The sequence below is a fragment of the Saccopteryx leptura genome, chromosome 3 (assembly GCF_036850995.1).
Source record: "Saccopteryx leptura isolate mSacLep1 chromosome 3, mSacLep1_pri_phased_curated, whole genome shotgun sequence".
NCBI classification, from domain to species: domain Eukaryota; kingdom Metazoa; phylum Chordata; class Mammalia; order Chiroptera; family Emballonuridae; genus Saccopteryx; species Saccopteryx leptura.
In genome coordinates, this window is record NC_089505.1 from 68,618,736 (window position 1) to 68,644,136 (window position 25,401).

General features: G+C 47.4%; 1 protein-coding gene across 1 annotated transcript; it reads right to left on the minus strand.

Annotated features, from left to right (window-relative positions):
• Window positions 1-16,543: 16,543 nt before the first annotated feature.
• Window positions 16,544-25,077, minus strand: LOC136399175 (kallikrein-5-like). Its single transcript, XM_066374114.1, has 6 exons — window positions 24,941-25,077; window positions 24,578-24,661; window positions 22,833-23,091; window positions 21,886-22,142; window positions 21,622-21,755; window positions 16,544-16,954 (listed from the first exon to the last, which is right to left on the minus strand). Exons 2-6 carry the CDS (start codon window positions 24,648-24,650, stop codon window positions 16,799-16,801), a joined length of 879 nt encoding a protein of 292 aa, XP_066230211.1. The 5' UTR covers window positions 24,651-24,661; window positions 24,941-25,077; the 3' UTR covers window positions 16,544-16,798.
• Between the last annotated feature and the right edge of the window lie 324 nt (window positions 25,078-25,401).

Genomic DNA, 25,401 nt, shown 5'->3' on the forward strand with positions numbered 1-25,401 from the left:
TCTTCTTTCTTACTGACTCGCCTTTAGTGTCATATCCAAGAGATCATCACCCAGACGAATGTCACAAAGCTTCCCCTCTATGTTTTCTTCTAGGAGTTTTTTTTTTTTTACAATTTCAGGTCTTCTGTTTAAGTCTTGAATCTATTCTGAGTTGATTTTTGTATAAGGTGTAAGATAAATGTTCAATTTCATTCTTTTGAGTGTGGGCGTCTAGTTTCCCCAATGCCATTTATTGAGGAAACTACCCTTTTCTCCTTAGGTAATCTTGGCACCCTTGTCAACGATAAACTGACCTTCTATGCTTGGGTTTATTCCTGGGCTCTCTGTTCTGGGCATTAAAAAAAAAATCAGCCACAGAAATGGAAAGATCAGGAAAGTTTAAGCTTCTCTTGAAAAGGTCACAACATCAGACATCAATCAATGTCATGTCTGCATTCCCATGTGGCCACAGTCTGTCCTCAGCAAGCTCCAGAGGGCCCTGGGCCCTGGAGCATTCTGTTGGTTTTTCGTGACCCATGCCCTGTCCTCTTCCCTCATTTACATTCCCTGCCTGGTTAGGAGGCAGACAAGCTCCTGACCCCGAGGGAGAGGAAAAGTGAAGACATGGACACAGAAAGTCTTGAACAGAAAGAGATCAGAAGGAAAGCAAGTCCTTAATAGCAACAACAACAACAACAACAATAATAGGTACACATGACCATCATTATCAGACAGAGTGTTTATGTATTTTGTTCCAGGAACTATTTCACGTTCCTGACGAATGCCAACTTAATGTCCTCAACATTCTATGAAATAGGAACTATGGTCATCCCCATGTTACAGATAAAAAGCAACAACAACAAGGCATAGAGAAGCCAAGAGTCATTTCCAAGGCCACACAATAAAAAACAGCCAAATTTGAACCCAGCAAGATATGCAGGGGAGTCTGTATGCATCATTTCATTTCTAGTTAATTAATTTTTTTTTTTTTTTTTTTTGAGAGAAGTAGGGAGAGAGAGATCTCCCAGTTGAACTGGCAACCTTCACGCTCTGGGGCCATGCTGCAACCAACTGAGCTATTTGTCAGGACTTATTTTATTTTATTTTTATATTGATTTTTTAGAAAGACAGAGAGAGGAAGGGAGAGAGAGGGGAGAGGAAATGGAAGTATTTGTTGTTCCACTTAGTCAAGCATTTTTGGTTGCTTCCTGTGTGTGCCCTGACTGGTGATCGAACCTGCAACCTTGTTGTTTCTGGACGACGTTCTTAACTGACTGAGCTAACCGGCCGGGGCTCTAGTTAATTTTTTGAATGGAGATTATTTCCACATGGTACAAAAAGTATAGAGTATGCTTCTATAAAAGGTATAAAGGGTTAAATCTCCATTGTGACCCCTTCTGTCCTGTCCTCAGCCCTTCTTAAAACCATAACAACTAGAATGTTTCTCGGTCATCTTCAAGGGTTTTGCTGCGCATAAAAAACAAATGCAAAGGTTAATTCTTATTTTTCTCCTGTCTTCGGCCACCAGGCTGGGCTCTTCGCAAAGTAATGTGCTTCTGGTGCCCAGAACACTTGGTTAATTCTTTAAAGTTCTTTTTCCTGTTATAAGCATCAGAGACCTGTAATACCTGGTTAGTTTCCAGGTTTGTGAAACACTGTTTAGATAATTACACATGTTATAAAACAATGGCTGGCCTGAAAAATGACAGATGACTCATAATTATGTTTACTGCTGTAAAGCAAGTCTGTCAGTCTGGGAGAACTTGGTGGGCGGCACCCTCCTCCCTGGAACTTGCTCCTCATTTTATGGGGATTGGAGCTGGCCAGGAAAAGAACCATGAAAACAGAGCAAATAAGATCGAATAAAAAATGCACATAGGAAAAATCAAGGTTGGTGATAAGTAATGTTTTTTGAGTACTTCGGATGTGCCAGGCACGTTTTTTATTATAATAATGTTATTTTGAAATAGTTCAAGACTCAAAAGACGTTGCAAAACAGTAGAGAGTGCTCATACATCCCGCACCCAGTTTCTGTCAGTGAAAACATCTTTCACAAACATGGTACATTGTCAAAACTAGAAAACTGACAATGCTGTTAACTCAGGTTAATGATCTTATGTTAATTTTACCATTTCTCTCTCTCTCTCTCTCAATCATCACCAGTAGAATACAGAACTATTTAATCTACACAAAAAAGTCTCTTGTGTTATTCCACAATAATCACAATAACTACATCCTTCCCGCAAGCTTAAGCCGTGACGACCACTGGCTTGTTCCGTGTCACTATGATTCTGCGACTTTGAGAATGGTATAGAAATGACATCATACTTTGAGATTAGGGGTTTTCTTACTTGGCACAATGCCCTTGAGATCAAGTTGTCACATATATCAATTGTTTATTCCTTCTGTAAGCATTAAAATAATACTTCGTAAAAAAAAATACTTCGTATATTTACTCACTATCATTCACAAAAGCCTGAAGGTTATAGGTTTCGTTGATAAATCTGTTTACAGATGGGAAAACCAAGGGCGGAGAAGTGAAGTAATTGGTCCAAAGGCACACAGCAGATAAATGGTAGAGCTGGGATTAGAACCCAGGCAGCCTGACTCCAGGGTCACCAACAGAGAGAGAAAGAGAGAGACAGAGAGAGAAAACACCACTCTGGGTATTAATGGAACTTGATGGCTTATTTTCCTTTTATATAATTAAAGATGTCCTGATCCCATTCATGGATATATATTCAAAAGAATTGAAAGAAAAATCTTGAAGACATTATTTGCACACCCAAGTTCATAGCAGATTTATTCACAATGTCCAAAAGGGGACACAACCCAAGTGTCCATTAATAGATGAATGGATAAGCAAAATGTGGTCTATCGATATAATGGATTATTATTATTATTTTTAATCTTTATTTAATTTTTTTAAATTTAAAATGATTTCAAGTGTCCCACTCAATAGGACACCCCCAACCCCCTGCATATGTTCCCCATGCTCCATACAAAGTCCCTTTCCATTCCTATTTCATCCCCTTAATCCACCCTCCCTTACCCTCTGTCCTCCCTTTCCCTCTGAGACATGCTGCCCTGTTATCTCTATCTATAAGTTTTTTTAAAAATTTTATTTATTCGTTTTTAGAGAGGAGAGAGAGGGAGAGAGAGAAACAGAGAGAGAGAGAAGGGGGGAGGAGCTGGAAGCATCAACTCCCATATGTGCCTTGACCAGGCAAGCCCAGGGTTTCGAACCGGCAACCTCAGCATTTCCAGGTCGACGCTTTATCCACTGCACCACCACAGGTCAGGCCTATCTCTATCTATAGACACAATGGATTATTATTCAGCCTTAAGAGAGGAGGAAATTCTGTCACCTGCTACAGTATGGATAAACCCTGAGGACACTATGCAAAGTGAAATAAGGCAGTCACAGAAAGACAAATACTGCACGATGCCACCTACATGTACCATTTAACATAGTCAAATTCATGGGGATGGAAAGTGGAATGAGGGTATCGGGGCTGAGGGAAGGGGAACGGGGATGTCATGTTTAACAAGCACAAAGTCTTGGTTTTGCACGATGAAAAAATTCTGGAGATTGGTCGCACAACAATGTAAATGTACTCAACACCACTGAGTTGTCCACTTAAAAATGGATAACATGGTAAATTTTGTTATATGCTGTTTTGAAAGCATAATTAAAATAAAGTGCCCTACCAGGTGGTGGGGCAGTGGATAGAGCGTCAAACCGGGACACGGAGGACCCTGGTTTGAGACCCCAAGGTCGCCGGCTTCAGTGTGGGCTCATCTGGTTTGAGCAAGGCTCACCAGCTTGAGCCTAAGGTCGCTGGTTCGAGCAAGGGGTCACTCGCTCTGCTGTATGTAGCTTCTCCAGGTCAAGGCACATATGAGAAAGCAATCAATGAACAACTAAAGTGCCACAACAAAGAATTGATGCTTCTCATCTCTCTTCCGTTCTGTCTGTCTGTTCCTATCTGTCCCTTTCTGTCTGTCTCTGTCATAAAAAAAAAATGTTCTAAAGACTCCTTGATTGCCTGAGTTGGTTACAAAGTTTGTGAAACATCATGTAGTCAATTGCATAAGTCATAAAACAATGACTACGTGTGAAAACCAGTGATGACTCTTAATTGTTATCAGTGATGGTTAAGTGACACAGCCCTGGAGCTTTCTCTGGCTTATTTCTTAAGGTACATTGTATTAAAAAGCTGTAAAAACTCAGCACAAAGTCTAATTGTGAAGTTGAACAATTTCATTCTTTGTCTACTGCCCGGACTGGTGTTTGGAGAGAGTGATTTCTCGGTAATTTTTCTGAACCCCAAGTCCAAGTCCATAGCTTCGTTGGACATCATATTTCATGTCCTTGAAACAACCGCATGAGGCAGTGCGGTTATTCTTGCCATTTCACAGACATCTAATAGGCAGTAACGTTAAGGTTAGCAGCCGGCACTTTGGCTTTTGAAGGCTGTGTGTCTGGTTGTCCGTTCCTTTGCCTCTTTTCAGCGCACATGAAAAAATGTCAGGACTAGTTTCTTTTTTCCCCCATAATTTTATTTAGAAAATTAAATTTAATGGGGTGAGATTGATCAGTAAGAGTACACAGGTTTTTCTATAGCATTTCAACTGTTGACTACGTTGTGTACCCATCACCCAATGTCAAATCAGTTTCCATCACTGTATATTTGTCCCTCTTTCCTCCCTCCCCCCAACCCCCTCCCCTACGCCCCTCCCTTCCGGTAACCACTTAACTTCCATCTATGTCCATGGGTCTCATTTTTATATCCCACCTATGTGTGAAATCATACAGTTCTTAGCTTTTTCTGATTTACTTAACTCACTCAGTATAATGTTCTCAAGTTTCATTCATGTTGTCATAAATGGCAGTATGTCATCATTTCTTGTGGCTGAGTAGTATTCTATTGTATATATGTACCACATCTTCTTTATACAATTCTTTTTTTTTATAGATGTCATTTTTTTTTTCAGAGACAGAGAGAGAGAGAGAGAGTCAGAGAGAGGGATAGATAGGGACAGACAGACAGGAACAGAGAGGGATGAGAAGCATCAATCTTTAGTTTTTGTTGCGACACCTTAGTTGTTCATTGATTGCTTTCTCATATGTGCCTTGACCGTGGGCCTTCAGTAGACCGAGTAACCCCTTGCTCGAGCCAGCGACCTTGGGTCCAAGCTGGTGAGCTTTGCTCAAACCAGATGAGCCCGCGCTCAAGCTGGCGACCTCGGGGTCTCGAACCTGGGTCCTCTGTGTCCCAGTCCGACGCTCTATTCACTGCACCACCACCTGGTCAGGCTATGCAATTCTTTACTGAGGGACAAGTTTTTCCATGTCTTGGCCACAGTGAATGATGTTTTGATGAACATGGGGGTTTATTTTTAATAAGAAACAAAGCTGGGTCTTGGAAATGGAGCCAGGTTTTCATCATTACCTCACCCTGTGGGGTCCAGACACAGGCTCCAAAGTCCCCCAATGAGATTCACTTCTTCTCCTACCCTGCTGGCTCAGAGTCACAGGAGTTAAGACTCAGCCTGAGCTGCTCTTGAGGGCTGCACTGTGTGAAGGATGGTGGTACTGGTTCCCCTGGTCTCTTGGGTTGACCCCTCACTTCTGACAACAGCCATTTCTAGAGGTTTAGCTATGAGCCTTAATGTCTATAACTTACCCTTTTTGCTTTTTAAAATTACAGTTTACATTCAATTTTAATTTCGAGTGCAGAGCATAGTGGTCAAACAATCATATAGTTTACAAAATGTTCCCTCTGGCATTCCCAGCACCCGTCAGTGAAGACGGCACACGTTCTGTACAATGCCACTGGCTCCAAAGGCAATCTCTGGGTCACCCGATGATGTTCCCCCTCTCTTCCTTCCTGACTTAGGTGAGACTCAGGGTCCCCACCCCGAGTCGAACCCCCTCCCACAACTCTCTTAAGCACCCCTACTCCTCACCCCGTCAGGGTTATACTTTCCCCACAGCCGGGTTCATGACTGTGTGTGTTAGTGAGTTTGCAAAGATACATATGAGTGTGAGACTTGCAAGAGTGAGGGAACATGTGAGTCTGCATGTTTGTCTGGGTGAGCATGCTGTTAGCGTGCATATGTGAGTGCTGTGCGCCTGTGTGTGTGTGTGTGTGTGTATCTGTGTGTGAGTGTGTGATGATGAAAAATCCACCTTCAGCAACATGGTCAGAGACCAAGTTTTAGCCTGGACGGTGACCGCCCTGGTGGTCTTTGGCCGGCCCTTTCCTTCCTCACCGGTACATTTACTAGTGGATTTGCATTTCATGAAAGCATTCTCGAGAATAGCGTGCCCCAGCCTGAGTGGCAGAAAAGATTCAGGGCAAAGGGATGGGCCTGAAGCGTTGCCCAACGCCCTCTTCCGTTGCTGGGGTTGGGACTCATCCCTGCTCACCTCCGCCCACCACCATGGCCCTCCGCCCCCTTTCCAGTTCTCCTTTCATTGGGATGCCCACTGCCGCCAGCTTTAAAGCTCCCAACAAGCATTCACGGAGCTATTCTGATGACGACGGTGAGGGCCCCAATGGGCTGGGTTTCCTTCACTATTGAGGGCAGTGACCCAGCTTGCTCCATCCTCACCTCTAAACTCTTCTGAGAGCCCTTCTCAGCCTCACTGGCCCGTGTGATGTGCAGAACACAAGACACTCCTTTCCCTGCAACCAGTGCTCACTCACCCTCGCCTGTCTGCTGTGTGGAGAAGACACGAGGGGCAGAGCAGGGAAAACCAAACGGAAAGCAGAGCTGGTTAGAGCATCGTGCAGATGCACCAAGGTTGTGGGGTCCATCCCCGGTCAGGGCACATACAAGAACCAATCACTGAACGCATAAATAAATGGAACAAATCAGTATTTTTCTCTCTCTCTCTCTCTCTTGTCCTTTTCCTTCCATACTAATAATCATTCAATAAAAAATTTAAAACCAAAGAAAGAAAGCAGAGAAGTGTTTGCAGTGGTCCAGGCCGGCCGCGCCTGCCGCACGGCCCGGAACTCTCTGCTCGCTGTCATGTCTGTGATGCTCCCCCTCGCTGCTGCTGGCCTGTGGTCTGACTGACCTGCCCAGAGACGCCTCTCCTGGCCAGACAACGCAACACAAAACCTCTTCCAAGCACTTTCTGTCCTTCAACTCTTAGTAACATGTAATGTTCCCCCCTGAAATATGGGACATGTACTTACCCATGTTTATTGTCTTCCTCCTCCTCTAGAAAAGAAAATGGTCATATGAGAACAGACTTTGTATGACTTGTTCAGTGCTGCAGTCTGGGAACCTAGGCCAGCGCCTGGCTTGTAGTAGAGGCTCAATACATATTTGTTGAATGAATGAATGAATGAATGGCCACGGTGGAGAGGAGAGCAGCTTGGTTAAACTGGTGGCAATGAAGTTGGGGGACTTGGCCATTGCAACTCAACCAGACACACATCTGACTTCTTTCCAAGTACTTAAAACTTTTTTTTTTTAATTAAATGAGAAGTGGGGAGACGAGACAAATTCCCACATGTGCCCCGACTGGGACCCATCCAGCAAGCCCCCTACCAGGCGAAGTTCCCTACCCAGTGATACTCTGCCCATCTGAGGCTGCCACTCTGTTGCTTGGCAACTGAGCTATTTTTTAGCTCCTGAGGTGAGGCCACAGAGCCATGCTCAGCGCCTGGGGCCAACTTACTCAAACCATTTCAGCCATGGCAGTGAGAAGGAAAGAGACAGAGAGAGAACTCGGGCCAACTTGCTCAACTCATTTGAGCCTTAACTGTGGGAGGAGAAGAGACAGAGAGAGAACAGGGAGGGGTGAAGAAGAAGATAGTCGCTTCTCCTGTGTGCCCTGACTGGGAATTGAACCCAAGACTTTCACACACCGGGCCGATGCTCGATGGTTAGCGCCGCTGAGCCAACTGGCCAGGGCTTCCAAGTACTTTTATTATGAACATTTTCAAACATGACAAAATTAAAAGATGCCTAGAGTGAACACCCATATATTTACTATACTTGCTTTATCCTGTGTCTGTTGCCCTTTCATCCATCCATCTTATTTTTGACACATATCCTCTTAAGTCACAGACATTGGCATGCTTCATCCTAGACTGTCAAACTTACTATAATTCAAAGTTTGTTTTTTTTTAAAGGTGAAATTCACATAACAATGGAATGCACAAAACTGAAGCTGTACTTTTCAGTGAGCTCTGACAACTGTGCACACCTTGGGGACACCAAGGTCAGTATGTGGGGCACTATGTTCCTCCCAGAAGTCCCCTCATGCCTGGTTCCCAGTCAGTGCTCACCCCACCCACGAGGCGAGCAGCAGCTGCATTTCCTCCCACCACAGATTACTTTTATTTGCTCTGGAATGTCATATAATTGGGGACATAAGCACGGACTCTTCGCGGAAGGATTCTTTCGTCTTGAGGTTCACTCATGTCATAGCAATTTGTCCTTTTGAATGCTGAGGGATAGCCATTCTCTGAGCACACTCCAGTCTGTTTATGCTTTCTCCTGTCCATGAGTACCTGGGGCCACAACAGACAAAGCTGCTACAAACATTTACGTAAAAGTCTGTGTGTGGACCGGTGCTTCCATTTCTGTTGGAGAAACACCTGCAAGTGGGATTGTTAGGCAACAGAGTAGACTCTGTTCAGCGTTATAAGAAGCTGTCAAACCTTTTCCCTAAGTGGTTATACCACGTTGTGCTCCCATTGGCGCCATGTGGCAATTCTAATTGTTCTACATCTCTGCTACCTTCTGGAGTTTGGAGATTTAGCAATCTGGTGGGTGGAGGTAGCATGCGATTGCATGGTTTTAAGTTGCACTTAGCTCTTGACTAATGATATTGAGCATCTTTTCACGTGCATATCGAACCTTTGCATCTCTTCTATTGTAAAGTAGATCTCTGCTTAACTTCTTCCCAAAGGGGTCTTGAGATATGCGAATTGCCCTCATCTAACTTATAGAGAGGAGCAACCTTCTCGTGTGTATTAGTTTCCTAGGGCAACTGTAGCAAAGGACCACAAACTAAGGGCTTTAAAGCAAGAGCTCTGGAGGTCAGACGTGCACAATCAAGACTTTTTCCTTTCCTCCCCCAGCCTTTCTCAATCCTTGGTATCCCTCACTTCGCCGCGGCAACACTCTGATCTCTGCCTCCGCCTTCCCCGCGCGTCTGCCTTCATCTCCTCTTCCCTCTTCTTATAAAGACACCAGTCATAGTGGATTCAGGGTCCACCCTATTCTAGTATGATCTCATTGTAACTAATTCCATCTGCAATGACCCTATTTCCAAATAAGGTCCCATTATGAGGTCCTGGAGATTAGGACCTCAACATACCTTTTGGGGGGACACAATTTGAACTGCTCCCTAAATTATGCTCAGACTCCATTTGGACAACAGTGATGCCTCCTGAAAATTTTAGAACGCTTCTCAGCACTAACTCTGAGGCAGGTACGGTGCATGAAGTGGAATTGTTATGTTAGCATTACCGGTAAGACGTTTGACCCCTCCAGGGACGGGTGGAGAGGTCAAGGAACCTGCCCAAAGTTAGCCTGGGAACAAGGGTGTGAAACGCCAAACGTCATGCCACGCCTACGGCTTTCCCAGAGCAGTTCTTCCACTGGCCTCAAGGTGGCGCCGGAGAGCAGATGGTGGATTCCAGCACTTGGCGTTTAAGCACATCTCCAAGTGAAAGGTGAACAAGAACCATCCGAGTCCTTTGTTCATACGTAGCTCTTGCTTCAGTTGGTCTGAGGAGGAGCCAGGAAGGTTCGCTTGTACCAAGTTCCGAGGGGATGCAGATAAGGTCAATGGCCCTCTTCTAACGTTCCTAATAATCACACAAACAACCAGCAGGCTCTGTGCCCTGAGGTAGCCCCATGCCACAGAGCAGGAAACGGATGCAGATTTGAATCCAGCTAGTCTAGTGCAAGGAACACTCCTTCAGTATGAGACAGACAGTGTCCAAAGGGGACCCAGGCCGGGGCCTGGGGTGGGGGCTCTGGAAGTGGGAGGGGGGCAGTGTGAGATTCAGGGTCAGCAAAGAACCCTCCTCTATCCTGGGCTGCTCCCCCTAAACTCTCACCAGTGAAATCTTTCCTCTCTCTCTTTCTCATTCTCTTTTCTATCTTCCTAACCTTCAGAACCTTTCTCTATGATTCTGCTTCAGTCTCTCTTACTCATTTTTTTGTGTGTGTGTCAGAGACAGAGAGACAGATAGAGAGAGGGACAGACAGGCAGGAAGGGAGAGAGATGAGAAGCATCAATTTTTCATTGCAGCTCATTAGTTGTTCATTGATTGCTTTCTGATTGCTTTCTCATATGTTCCTTGACCAGGGGGGCTACAGCAGAGCTAGTGACCCCTTGCTCAAGCCAGTGACCTTTGGGCTCAAGCCAGAGACCTCAGGGTTTTGTTTATTTATTTATTTATTTATTTTTATTATTTTTTTTTTTTTTGTATTTTTCCGAAGCTGGAAACGGGGAGAGACAGACAGACTCCCGCATGCGCCCGACCGGGATCCACCCGGCACGCCCACCAGGGGGCGATGCTCTGCCCTTCCGGGCGTCGCTCTGTCGAGACCAGAGCCACTCTAGTGCCTGGGGCAGAGGCCAAGGAGCCATCCCCAGCGCCCGGGCCATCTTTGCTCCAATGGAGCCTCGGCTGCAGGAGGGGAAGAGAGAGACAGAGAGGAAGGAGAGGGGGAGGGGTGGAGAAGCAGATGGGCGCTTCTCCTGTGTGCCCTGGCCGGGGATCGAACCCGGGACTTCTGCACGCCAGGCCGACGCTCTACCACTGAGCCAACCGGCCAGGGCCAGAGACCTCAGGGTTTTGAACCTGGGTCTTCCGCATCCCAGTCCAATGCTGTATCCACTGCGCCACCGCCTGGTCAGGCTCTCTCACTCATTTTTAAAGCTACCCAAAAGTGCAAGCCCTCTCTCTTTCCCCCTCTATCTCAATCCACCTTCAAATCACTTCTTCTAATCTCTTTTTCTTTAATGCTCTCTGTCATCATCTCTTTCTCTCTTTCTCTCTCCCTCCTTTTCCCCCACAACTCCCACCACCCTCCCCCTGGCCTGGCCTCATGCCCCCACATATGCTATTGTTGGCCCCAGTGCGGTGTGTTTTTGGGCAAAGGTGCGGGACTCCCACTCTCTAGGCTCTGCCCTGCACCAGCTGCACAAGTGGCGTCAAATCACTAAGCGCTCCTGCCCACCAGCCTCCTGGCTTGGCTTGTGGAAAGCCTCCCTCCTGACGTTGCTGTCAGACCTGGAGAGACAGATGCAGAGAGGTGTCTGGCACTCAATAAATGATTGTCATCATTATTATGATTACTAATAAAAGGGAACCCACCACCGGCCTCTCTGTAGCCAACAACTAGATACTTATCTGATGTGTGGAATGCATGTGCAAAATACTCCCACTAACAAAACTGAGGCCACTCCCTGGCCTCGGTTTCTAGCCAGGATCAACCTCCCCCAACAGTGACGACAAGGACACCGGACACAGGACACACCAGTTTTCAGAGTCACAGCCCAGGACACTTATCACCCTTAGTTCTGGCTTCTGTGAGATCCTGAGCCAATACTGTGAGTTTTAGGGGTGTGTGAAATCAAGTGAGAATCAGTGACAGTTGGTTTCAATTAAGTGTTAATTTAATAAAGCAGGGATATGAATAGTATCAGAAGGTGGCCACAAGGAGTGGTGACACAACACACACACACACACACACGCATCTGTGCGTGTACACACACACACACACACACACACACACACACACACACACACACACACCCTTTCTAACCCTGCCTGGGGTCTCAGCCTCAGGACACAGTCTTTGCCAGGTGTGGCTTGATGATTTTACAAGCTTCTGTTTTCACTCCCTTTAGACTTTAGGTGCAGAGGTTGAACATCATAGGCATGATTACTGTTACCAGTTTTTATGGAATCTTTCTTTCTTTCTTTCTTTCTTTCTTTCTTTCTTTCTTTCTTTCTTTCTTTCTTTCTTTCTTTCTTTCTTTCTTTCTTTCTTTCTTCTTTCTCTCTCTCTTTCCTCCCTCCCTCCCTCCCTCCCTCCCTCCCTCCCTCCCTCCCTCTCTCCCTTCCTCTCTTCTTTCTTTCTTTCTTTCTTTCTTTCTTTCTTTCTTTCTTTCTTTCTTTCTTTCTTTCTTTCTTTTCTGAAGTAAGAAGCAGGGAGGCAGAGACACAGACTCCCGCATGCACCAGACTGGGATCTACCTGGCATGCCCACCAGGGGGCAATGCTCTGCCCATCTGGGGCATTGCTCCACTGTGGCTGGAGCCATTCTAGTGCCTGAGGCAGAGGCCATGGAGCCATCCTCAGTGCCCAGGCCAACTTTGCTCCAGTGGAGTCTTAGCTGTGGGAGGGGAAGGGAGAGACAGAGAAGAAGGAGAGGGGGAGGGGTAGAGAAGCAGATGGGTGCTTCTCCTGTGTGCCCTGGCCGGGAATCGAACCCAGGACTTCTGCATGCCAGGCCGACACTCTACCACTGAGCCAACTGGCCAGGGCTTCTTCTTTTTTTAAAATTGGATTCATTGGGGTGACATAGGCTAATAAAGTCATGTAGGTTTCAGCTGTACAAAGAACCCATCTTTTCTTTACCCCCCCTCCCTCTCTCTGTCTTCCTTCTTCCTATCCTCCTTCAGTCTCACAAAATGTGTAGTGTGATTCCTATGGGCCTGGAATTTTAATTTATGTAATTGGAATTAGATTATGTATCTCTTACTCTAAGTCACTTTTCAAACAGTGCTGTGTTTTTAAGACCCAGCTGTATTGCTGTGCTCATGCACCTGCCCCACTGTGTTGAACTCCAGGGTGATGCCCCCACATTTACCCAACAATCCCCCCAGGGAGGGAGATGCATTGACTGCCAGCTCCCAGCCACCACAAAGAACACTGCAAGGCACATCCTTGTACGTGCTTTCTTACGGGTGTGTAAGGATTTCTTTGGGATGTATAGCCAGGAGAGAAATTGCTGAGTTGTAGGTTGTGAGTCACCATGTAATTTGATGAAATAGTGCCTGATCCTTCCTCACAACTGGAGGCCCCACACTCCCCGAGTAGCACCTAAAACATCCTAATGTCTGTATGTCCCTGACCACGCTTAACACTATGCAACCTTTGAATTCTCTCCAGCCTAATTGGTGCAAAGTGACATCTCCTTGTTTCAATTTACATTTCCCTGGTAACTAATGAGTCTGAGTATCACCTCATGTGCATGTTAGCTTTTGGGGTTCTGCTTCTGCAGATGGCCTGTCCGTCTCCTCTACCCACTTTCTCACAAGGGTGGCCACCATTTTTCTTATTAATTCACAGGAGCATCTTATAGGTTCTAGTACCTTATTCACTTTTCCACATGACAAATAACTTTCCCATTCTGACAAATGCCTATAAATAGTTCCTTTCACCCTCCTTTAATCCCAACTCTTCATCCTGACACAACTACACTAGTCAATGTTGTGTCCTAGGACCTGTGCTCTGGAAATCTTAAGAGTCATTATTTCCTGTTCTGGAGATCCAAAGACACCCTCCTTGCTTTTATTCTGTTAATGTTATAATGTGTCTTTCCCATACTGGCTTTAATACATCTGGAATCTACCTGCATAGGTGGCATTATGGAAGAATCTAAGTTTACTTATTTATTTTAAACTTTTATTATTTGGTTTTTTATTTTATTTATATTTTCTCAATTATAGCTGACATTCAATATTATTTTATATTAGCTTCAGGTGCACAGCATAGTGGTTAGAGATTTTTATAATTTACAAAGTGTTTTCTCCAATAAATCTGGCCCCTACCTGACACCATGCATAGTTATTACAATATTATTGACTGTATTCCCTAGATTTAGTTTTCTCTACACAGTGAGCCGGTTTTCCCTATACTGTTTATAAGTATACTATGGTTCCCCCATTCACTTGGGTTGCAGTTTTATCCTATTTTAGACATGCTATATAATATTATATTGAGGTTCAGGGATCCCTTTCTGAGCTCTTTTTCTTCTGTGTCACCGATCCAGCTGTCTGTCCTTGCATGAGCACCACACTTAAAAAGAATACATTACCCGCGCTTTTTGGTATGTCCTAATATCTAGTAGGGCAAGGAGCTTACTTCTTGCACCACCACAGCCCTGTCCTCTCAGCACTTACATCACCATGTGGGGAGACACGGAGCCTCTCCGCCCTTAACAGAAACTATTTACAGACCTCTGTCCACTCCTGGTTCGGGAGCTGGACTCCATACTGGGAAAGACACATCCAAGAAGAGAAAGTCAAAGCTACCCAGGAAAGTGTGCGCCGCATCTTAGCTCAGCGTTCCGTTCCTGAAACTTCGTTTCCCCATCATCTCCTCTGGGTCAGCATCCTGAAAACCGATGACAGTAGCCCAGGTCCTTGAGGTTTTGTTCTCCATTTCAAGCCCAGCTGTTGGCAGTCCATGCTGGGAGCAGTTGCTTGAGCGAGTCACGGAAACATGCAGGCTTCTTCTTTCTTCTTGCTGCCCCATCGTTCTCCTGTGGCTTTCCTTCTCAGGATGCAAAGTGGCCGGCCCACTTCCGGGCACCCATGTTCCAGGTGAGAAGAAGGGGAAGGTCTAAACACATGCCCTCCCTTTTCTCAGCCAAACAGAAACTTCCCAGGAAAACCCTGACACTGACCTTCAGCTTATATCTTACTGCTTAGAGCCCAGGCCACATGGCTGCCCAGATGTAGGGTGAATATCTTTATGTGGGTCATGTGCCACCCTGAGTAACAGCTGGCCTCAGAGGGTAATGAACGGGGGAGAATGAGGACCACATCTCAGTTTTGCCCAGTTTGTCCCATGCTTCAGACTGGTTCACAACACCCTAACCTCAGCCTCCACTCCCACACCTCCCTCCCGACACCCTGCTCACCCTTGAGCCTGAACGTGACCGAGGGTGTGTCTGGACTCTGACATCAGGAGGAAGAAGCGTGGGGATGAAATATGAGCAGAGACTCAAGCTCCCTGCATGTCCCATACTTTTTATCATAACTTTAGCAAATGCCACATCAGCGCATTACCGTTAAGCTGGTTGAAGAAACAAGAAACTGCCCAAATGCCCACTTGCAGTAAAAATTGGTAAATAAATTGGCATACGTTTATACAATAGGATGCTGTGAGGCAATGAGATGAGATGTTTACAACTACTGACAAAAATCTGGCCCTGGCTGAGTGGTTCAGTGGATAGAGCATCGTCTCCATATGTAATAGGGTTGCGGGTCCCGGTCAGGGGCACGTACAAGAAACAACCAATGAATGCATAAATAAGTAGAACAACAACAAATTGGTGTTTTTCTCTCTCTGTCTCTCTCTCCCTCCCAATCAATAAAAATTTTTTAAAAAAATCTGGAGGAAACACACAAATAAAATATTGAACTAAACAAATGTTGTGTGATTTTTTTTCTATAAATCTATCTAGACAAATACATTTATATTTCTTTATGCAAAGCACAACTAAACTAGTTTTGTTTGCTCAGGGAATTGTCAAGACTGGTCCCTGTTGGCATCTGCTTGCACAGGCTCTTGGCCTATGCCTCGCCTGTCCCTGTCCCTACCTCAGACCCTCTGCCCTTGTCCTTTGTCTGTAATGCCAGACCCCGGGTATTCCCAGGGGTAGTCAGTCACTTTTCTCCCTGTAGGTCTCAGTTCAAATGCCACCCATTACTGTCCCGGGCTTCTGTGACAAATTATCACAAAGTTAGAGGCTTGAAACAACGCACATTTATTCTCTTACAGCTCTTGAGGTCAGAATTCAAAATCGGCCTCAATGGGTGACAGTCAAGTCCTGGGCAGGCCGGGCGGGGGGCGGGGGTGTCTGCTGGGGGCTCCAGGGGAGAAGTCACTCCTGTGTCGCCTGCATTTCCAGGCTCGTAGCCCTTCCTTCCTCAGAACCAGCAGTTTAGCCCTCATCTCGTTCTGACCCCCGACTCCCTGTGATGAGGACCCTTGGGATTGTAACGGTCCCACCCAGATAATCCAGGATAACCCTTCTATCTCAAGAACCTTAACCACACCTGCAAAGTCCCTTTGCTGAATAAAGTCCCATATTCACAGGTTCCAGGGTTTAAGACGTGTACATCTTTGTTGGGGGGCGGAGTTGTTACACTGCCCACCACACCCTCTGTGTGACCATCCAATATAAACAGGTGCCTCCCCCTAACATTACTTCTCTTTCCTTGTGCCCTTCTCTCATTATATTCATATTATTTACATATGTACAATAGGACCTAATGTACTTGTCTATCTCTGTGTGGAACGCGAGCCCCATGAGGCAGGAATTGTTTTCGCTGTTTTGCCTGCCGTGCCAGCCTCTGGAACCTCGTTCCTGGCACACAGTAGCCGGACTACTCGATCAATCTTTGTGAAGAAATAAAAAGCAGCTGGAGGGGGTCTGTTTCTTGTGATGGAAATAACGTCCCAGAGCAAGCACAGCAGTGGGGGCGGGGATGACCTGCCCCTGGCGGCCGCAGGGCCACCTGCTGAGTGCGGCAGGGGGGAGACCACACACAGAGTCCACTTCGCCTTGGACGCTTTATTTCTGGCCATTCTGGGAAACGTCCCCAGGACCCAACTGGAGAGATGGGATCAGCCCACTGTCAGGGAAGAGAGAGACCCTGGAAACTCGGGGTGGGGGTGGGGCTGGAGGTTAGCACTTCAACATTCTTTGGAAGGAATGAAGGGGGAGACTCTGGAAGGAGTGTCAGATCCCCTCAGGGGTGAGGGCCTGCAGGGGGTGGGGGCGCCAGAATGCTGAGCCCTGGGATGACTCAGGAGTTGGCCCGGATTGTGTTCTGGATCCACTTGGTGAACTGGCAGAGGTTGGTGTAGACACCAGGTCTGTTGGGCTGAGCACAGGGAAAGTCTCCCCAGGACACGAGGCCCTGCAGGGTGCCACCACAGACCACGGGGCCCCCGGAGTCGCCCTGGGGGGAGAAAGGGACGTGGGGCAACAAGGCACAGAGACACAGAGACAGAAAAGGTAGATAGATGAAGAGACACAGATAAAGACAGAGAGAGAGAAAGAGAGAATGTTAACATTTCACCCTACATCCAAATCTGTCTCTCTACCCAACTCTGACCTCTCCTTGCTCTGAGCCCCCCATTGCACCCCTCCCTGTTTCCCCCTCACTGCACCCCTCCCTGTTTCCCCCTCCTTTAGCCTGGGAAGACTGGGCTGCTCCTGCTGGACACTTCCTCCTTCTCCTTCCTTGCTCTCACTCTTCCTTGACACCAGCTCATCTTGGACAGAGACGTCACTCATGCAGAGAGGCAGTTTGCAGTGAGAGGCTGTCCTGCGTGTTGTAAGATGTTCAGCAGCGCCCCCGGCATTTATCCACTAGGTGCTAGTAACTGCCCTCCTTTCTGCCCCCACCCCCTGCACAGTTGTGACAACCAAAAATATTTCCAGGCATTGCAATAAGTCCCCTGGGGTTGCAGAATTACCCCCAGTTAGAAACTGTGAATGAAAAGGGGGCTGCCTGGCATGTCTGACAAGCTCAGTAACTGAAAGTAACCAAATAAGATGTTCTAATTATTAAAAATAAATTCTAATTTGAGTGAGTTATTGCAGGAAGTCACATCTTGTATGACAAGTTAACCCTGACCTTGAGCAAGCCCCGCCCATTGTTTTTGTGTTTCTGGAATAATAACATACTTTAAATGTCAGCATGATCTCTTCTCCAGACCCACAGAGACAGACACCCTGATACTGGGAGGAGATGCCCTCAACATTCCTCATGGTTATCTTTTACCCCCCGTAGCTCCGTAACTATGAACACCAGACGTTAACCACCCATGTAAAAGAAACATGTATCTCCCCATGTTTCTTTGTATCCAATCCTAGAGACACCCCTTCCTTTTGCTTTCTCCCACCTCCTTAATGGACCACCCATGGATTCTAATAATAAAATAAATAAACCCGCTATTCCCTGGAGCATTTTCTCAATCCTTTAAAATTTTGCCTCTGGTCTGACTCAGATAAACTCTTTAAACCTTTCTTGAGGCTTGGAGCTTCCTTTGTGGACAGAATTGCTGGACTAATTTGGGTTGCTGATCCTCAGTTATCCATAGCTCCGTGTTATCAGCTTTCTACGATAATACTCACCACTCTTTACTGTCATTTCTTAATTATTTTTTTATGCAAAATAAGAATGACTTCTCAGAGCCCAGTATCAATTATAAGAAAGCCTAACCAAGGCCTGGAAACAACCAAAGTGTCACGGGCACACGGTACAATTAGTTCCTGTGCCATGGAGATGTCACCTGGAACCTGTGTGTTCCTATGGACCGATGTCACCCCATTACACTTAATTTCTAAATAAAAAAAATTAGAAAAAGAGAAAGCCTAAGACTTGGCTTCCTTTCTCATTAGCAGACACCATTTAAAGCAGGGGTAGTCAACCTTTTTATACCTACAGCCCACTTTTGTATCTCTGTTAGTAGTAAAATTTTCTAACCATCCACCGGTTCCACAGTAATGGTGATTTATAAAGTAGGGAAGTCACTTTACTTTATAAAAGTTATAAAGCAGAGTTACAGCAAGTTAAAGCATATAATAATAATTACTTACCATGTACTTTATGTCAGACTTTTGCTAAGTTTGGCAGAATAAATCTTTATAAAACAACTTACTATCTACCTTTTTATTTATACTTTGGTTGCTCCGCTACCACCCACCATGAAACCTGGAACACCCCCTAGTGGGCGGTAGGGACCAGGTTGACTGTCACTGATAAAGGATAAAGAGCTTCACTCCCTGGACATCTAAGTTTTAATTTTAATTTTTTTCTTTTTTTTTAAGTGAGAGGCGGGGAGGCAGAGAGACAGATTCCCACATGGGCCCTGACCAGGATCCACCTGGAAAGCCCACTAGGGGGCGATGTCTGCCCATCTGGACCACTGCTCTGTTGCTTGGCAAAACCAAGCAATTTTAGTGCCTGAGGCGAGGCCATGGTGCCATCCTCAGTGCGCAGGGCCAACTTGCTTGAATGAGCCATGGCTGTGTGTGTGTGTGTGTGGGGCGAGTGATAGAGAGAGAGAGAGAGAGAGAGAGAGAGAGAGAGGGAAAGAGAAGGGGGAGGGGAATGATGGAGAAGCAGATGGGTGCTTCTGTGTGCCCTGACCAGGAATTGAACCTTGGACTTCCACACCCTGGGCTGATGCATTACCACTGAGCCAACCAGCCAGGGCCTAAATTTTAATTTTCTTGTGGCTTAATTTTTTTCACGATTTCTGGCTTTAAAAAGCTGCAAATTTTCTTTGGAGAGGCTGTCAGTTAAGTGCGCTGAGCCTTGGCTTCTCATCTGTAAAATAGAGCTAATAATAACAACACTTAAGTGGGTTACTCCACTGAGGTATGTGAACTACTTAAAACAGTGTCCAGTGATCAGCTGCTCTCACTATGACACTGTTCATATTAATGTTGTTGTTATAATTTCTTCCTTTCAGTGACCAAGCCCAGACCACATGCTGGTATAAAAAAAACAACTTGTAGTCTGCAAAAATGAACAGACAAAAACCAAGCCATACAAAATTTCAAGGTACTAGGCTTGGCTAGAGGAAAGCTGAATGGTTTAAAATGCGAGCCTTCAAATTAGACATGTCTTCTTTTGATGATAGCCACCCTCACTGCTCTATCCAGACAGGTGTGCTTCCACTGTGACGTGGGAACAGAATTGAAACTGGGAGATCTGGGAAGGTGTTGCAGTTGTCAGGTGTGTAAAATTAGGGTGGTGGAGGTGGTTAAGAGCTTGCTAATTTACATCCCACTAAAACAAACACCTCAGGGGCTAAATACATATAGGAGAAGAGTCCTGATTGCTGTAACTGTTTAATTTTAATTTTTTAAATTTCTGTCACTCAATAAATAGAGCTTCCATGAGAACATAGGTAAGCTCTGTGTTGGGGATCAAGAAATATTGTTAAACATTGGTCCCGCCCATCTCTCCAACCTCAACTCCTGCTGGCCTCCATCACTGCCCCTCAAACACTGTTCCCTAAACATGCTGGCTTCTTCCTGTTCTTTGAACCAGCCAAAATTCTCTCTGCCTCAGGGCCTTTGCACATGCTTTACTTACCTTTTAACCTTTGCAAGGCTGGCTCCTTTGTGCCACTTAGTCCCTGCTCAAATGCCACGTCTCCCAGAAGGCCTTCCCAACCACCATTTTGAATATTGCCCCCATTGCTGGCTATCCTAAAACTATGTTTTAGTTTCTGCCTAGCCCTTCCCACTCTCTGAAATTACCCTATTTACACAGTTTCTTGGCCATGGTTTTATTTTCTAAAAAATTTAAAGGTGTCTCTTTTTACCTTTTTGCTCCTCCTGCCCTTTCAACAACTTTGTTATCAATCTTCTATATTAAATGTTCTCTTCTTCTTTTTTAAGTACCTAGCATGGGGTTTCCCTTTTTTTTCCTCAAGACATCTTCCTAACACTTGTTGAAAAACTCATGCTAGGGTTCGATCCCTGGTCAGGGCACACATGGGAAGCAGCCAAAAATGCACAACTGAGTGGAACAACAAATGCTTCCCTTCCCCCTCCCTTCTCTCCTTTCCTCTCTCTGTCTCTAAAAATCAAGCCCTGGCTGGATAGCTTTGGAGCGTCCTCCTGGAGTGCGAAGGTTGCCGGTTCGATTCCCCAGTCAGGGCACATACAGGAGCAGCTCGATGTTCCTGTCTCTCTTTTTCCCTGGCTTTCTAAACAAAAAAACAAAAAAACTCCAAAACAAACAAAAAATATCCAACCAATAAAACAAACAATAAAAATAACTTCCATGTTACAGATTTTGTGGGAAGACGATAATTCACTGCTATCTGCCTGAAATTTGCCAAAATAAATAAGCAAAACTGTGATGTCTGTTCTATGATTTGATTTCTTTACCCTGTTGTGCCCTGCACAACCTCCCAATCCTATCAAGCAGCTTTGATCTCTCCCTCTCGATCTGTGTCTTATCCAGCAGCCACCAGCTCTGTGGGGCGGTTGAAATGTGCCTGGCCCAAACTGAATGACACTGTCAGTGTAAAAATACATACTCACTTTCAAAGACTTATTATGAAAAAAATGTAAAATATCTCACTCATAATTGTTTTATATTAATTACATTTTGAAATGATGGTAGTTGAGATATTGGGTTAAATATATTATTAAGATAATTAATTTTACATGTCTCTTTAAAAAAAAAATTGTTGCAGCCCTAGCTGGATTGCTCTGTGGATTAAACATCGTCCCGGCACACTGAGGTTGGAAGTTTCATCCTGGTCTGGGCACACATGAGAAGCAGCCAATGACCGCTCAGCTAAATGTAACAATGAAGTGGAATAGCAGGTTGATGCTTCTCTCTCTCGCTCTCTCTCTTTCTTTCAATCAATAAAAAATTTTTAAAAAATGTTGCTATGTGAAAAGTTACTCATACACCTCATGTTATATATACTTCTATTGGACAGCGCAGTTGCATAATATAAGCTCTGTGAGAAAAGGGGCCCTGATTGATTTGGTCATGGCTGGACTCTCAGCACTGGGACAGGTTTCTGGCTCCAAAGCTGGCCCTTAGTGGGCATCTGCCGAATGAACCAGGGACGTCTCATTTCTTACCTGGCAGGAGTCTCTGCCGGCTTCATCGCCAGCGCAGAACATGGTGGCATCTATCTGTCCAGAGTAGGCCTCCTTGCACCGTTCATGACTTAGCACAGTGATGTTCAAGCACTGGAGGACCTTGGGGAAGTTAACTGTCAAGCAGAGACACGCAGAGTAGGACCACGGTGAGTGGCAGAGAAAGATGGGAAAGGCCAGAGTGCTCAGACAGAGACCGGGAGAAGACAGACAAAGGCCACCATGGAGAGGGACCTGGTCACTCACCTTGGGGACTGCTGGTTGTGCCCCAGCCAGAAACTAAGCACTTGGTCCCAGCACGTGGACAACGGGAAGAGATTTTGATGGGCTTGACGTCCTGACTCTCGAGGATTTTCCTGTTCAGTTTGATGAGCATGAGGTCATTGGAGTGGCCAGGGTGGCAATAGCCAGGGTGCGGGATGGTTTTGACAGCTTGGAACAGCTGCTGTCCACGTTCATAGACGGGTGACGTGGAATGGTGGCCGAGACGGATTTTGAAAAGTCTGAGGAAGATGGTGCAGATCACAACCAGTCCGGATCCCGATCCCCATATCCAATGCTAACCCCAGTCCCAAACCTAGTCCCAACTCCACGTTCATGCCACCCTCAACTTCAGTCCCCACACCACCCTGATCTCCAACCCCGTGCCTATACCCACCCCAGCCACATCTCCAACCTGAATTCTCCCCCCCTACAAACCACCAACATATGCATTCCTAACCCCAAGTCTAACCACACCGTACCTCAAATCTAACCATCTCCCACCCCATCTCCCACCCCATCGCTAACCTTGATCCCAACCGTACCCCAATCTCACATCTCTTCCCAATGTCAACTCCATCTCAATTCTATCCCCATCTCCTTCCAATTCCAGAGCCAACCCTAATTCTCTCTCCCTCTCAAACCATCAGGATATGCATACCTCTCCCCATTTCCAACCTCAAATCCAACTCTAATCCCGTCTCTAATCTCTTACCCACCCCGAAACCGGCAACATGTGCAACCCAATCCATCCCATCCCTAACTCCCATCCCCTCCCACTGCCCTCTTCCCAAATTAACCCCATCCCCAGTTCTATCGCCTCTTGCTCCCTCACGCACAACCCGTCTCCGCCAGACCGAGGCCTCCAGGGGCCCCCTCCCCAGCCGCCTTCCCCCAGCCGGGTTCAGCCCGGCTCTCGGAGCGCCACCCACTTCTTCCGGCAGTGGGCGGCGGTGAGTAGCCACTGCGGGTTCACCAGCGCGGCCCCACAGTAGAGGGTGTTGGGATGCAGCAGCAGCGCCCCCTGCCACGGCTGGGCGTGTCTGTCGCAGTCGGACCCATTGACGATGCGGTCGCTGTTGTTCCTGTCATTCGCCCGGGGGTCCTCCTCTCTGGCCTCAGCTTCAAGGTCCCGGGTGCTCCCAGAGGCCCCGTTGTCGCAGGAAGCACCGTCGTTTGCAAGAACAGGCGCTGGGTGCAGAAGAGGGGCAGGAAGGGGCTCGGGGATGGAGCTTGGATTCGGAGAGGTGTCTGATTTCTGAAGGGTGCTGCTGTTGAGGGCGTGTTGCCAGGGTTTTAGGGGCGGGGCCAGAGATCTAGAAGTGGAGCTTGAAGAAGTGTGGAATCCGCTGGGAGGGAGAGAGGCTTAAAACTCAAGGGCAGTGTCCAGGCTCAGGTGGTGAGACTGAGCTCTGACTGGACTTCAAGATTCTTAAGAATGGTTAGAGCTTGGTGGGCGGGACCAGGGAGGGTAATAATGGACAACCTCAGGGTGGAGCCAAGGGTCAGGGGGTGGAGCCTGAGGATAGGCCAGAGAACAGGACTTTAGGGGTAGAATGGGGTCAGGGCCACAACCTGGATGTGAGAAGGGCTTGGAACCGACTTGGGTAGGGCCGAAGCCAGGGACGTGAAGGAGCCATCCTATAAAAAGCACTAAATATGGGGGGTGGGGTAGGTCCTAGGACTTGATGACAGAAGGTGATGCCCTGCTTTCAGTGAAAGGGGGAATCACAAAGGCTGGGCTTGACTGGGGTGAGCACAACTCACGGTGCCCTGACTGTAGTGTAGTCTGCACTTGAGGTGTGGTTGAGGGACAGGGTCAGAGTCAGAGTGCACAGGTGGGGGGGGGGGACGGGGGTGGAGCAGAACCAGGAAGCGGGCTCAGCTTGGGGGACCCAGTGGAGGGGGCGAGCAGAACCGGCTTTCTGCATTCTGAAACACAAGTGCGCCTCCTGAATGCTCTTCCACATACAGGCCCGCAGACATGATACCCTACCCCATTGCCAGTGCTCCCCTAGTTTGTTCACTTGTTCACACTCTTGCTGATGACTCAGAGGACAGAAGCGCTGTGCACAGACTCTCAGAAACACACACACAGTGAAGCACACACGCGGTTACACAGAGACAGGCGCTTCCCCAGGGACAAACACACATTCAGCTGTTTCATGGTACAGACACATCCGAGGCACACACTCAGGGGAGACCTGACTTGATCTCACATCTACACAGTTTCAGTGACATGCCTGTGGACCTCGTCCACGCGTGCACACTGCTACCTGCACTTCTGCATGCAGGCAGGCTGGCACCATGACAAGATTCCAGTCAGTGGACCCAGTTTGGCACACCTGGTCCAACCTGCTTCTCAGCGCGTCTGTCTCATAGGGACAGCCTCTCCTGCACACTCACTCCGATGAGGCAGGGACAGACACGCCACACACAGCTGCTCTGTCACACACATGGCCCCATGCAAACACACCGTCAGATACAATCGTCTCAAGCAGTCAACTGGTCACACAGGGAGCCACACAAAATTTTGCACCCAGCCACAATGACACAATCACAAACATGGACATGGACTCACATTCGCTCAGTCCTGGGACAGGCACTCCTGTACCCCAGAGTCACCCACAACTTCATGCGCAGCGAGCCGGCATGCACACACAGGGGTTCTTGTTACCTGTCACCCCCAGAATCAGAGCTGTGATCAGGGCACTGACCATCCACGTCCAGGGGGTTCCTGCTGTAGCCATGGTCACTGCACCTGGCAGGGGAAGACAGAGAGTGGGGAGGCCCAAGTGACTTGGGGAACCTTTATCCCCACCTCCCCCGCTACCGGTTTCCCAGGGCAGAAAGGGAACAGGGGGACGGTGGCCACCATCACTGTCAGGTTGTACATTGGGGGAATAGACATTCAGCACCCTCCAGTCGGGGCAAGGAGGGAGGAGAGAAAGAGAGAGAGAGAGAGAGAGAGAGAGCTGCATCTGAGACTAGAGCCACACGCAGAGACAACCCACCCCCTGTCCCCCTCCCCTGGCCTCACCTGGCGCGGCCCCCAGGGAGGGGGTGGGGAGTCTGCTCCCGGCTCAGCTGCAGACTTCCCAGGCCCGCGCCGTACTGCAGCCAGCCGCCTCCTCCTCGGCTCCCGGCGCCCGGCCCGGGTTATAACCACCCACTGCCGCCTGGGGCGCATTCCCGGGCAGTGAGGCGCCCTGCCGGGCCTTAGCAATCACTCCTCCTGCCTGCCCCCCACCTCCGCCCCCGAGCACCCCCCACCCTGCCCCGAAAGCCACTCCCTAGCTCCCTGGCCCCGGGATGGGGAGGGGTCTCCGCTCCGGGGCGCGCTTCATGGCGGGAGGGTTTTCCTTTGTTCCCTGCGCCGGCACTCATTCCACCTCTCTCGTCCCCCTCAGCTCATCGTTCCGACGTTTGTCTGCGTGTTCTCCAACTCTGTTACCCTTCCAGCTCTCTCTGCTTGCTCCCCGCTGAATCCTTCCGAGTCTC

Bases quoted from the DNA above. Each gene is read 5' to 3' on its own strand.
- LOC136399175 (XM_066374114.1), bottom strand. From the start codon at position 24,650: ATGGCTACAGCAGGAACCCCCTGGACGTGGATGGTCAGTGCCCTGATC. The intron at 23,092-24,577 runs GTAACAAGAACC...TTCTGCACCCAG, and splicing joins TCTGATTCTGGGGGTGACAG to CGCCTGTTCTTGCAAACGAC. The intron at 22,143-22,832 runs GTGGGTGGCGCT...CATCTTCCTCAG, and splicing joins GCCGCCCACTGCCGGAAGAA to ACTTTTCAAAATCCGTCTCG.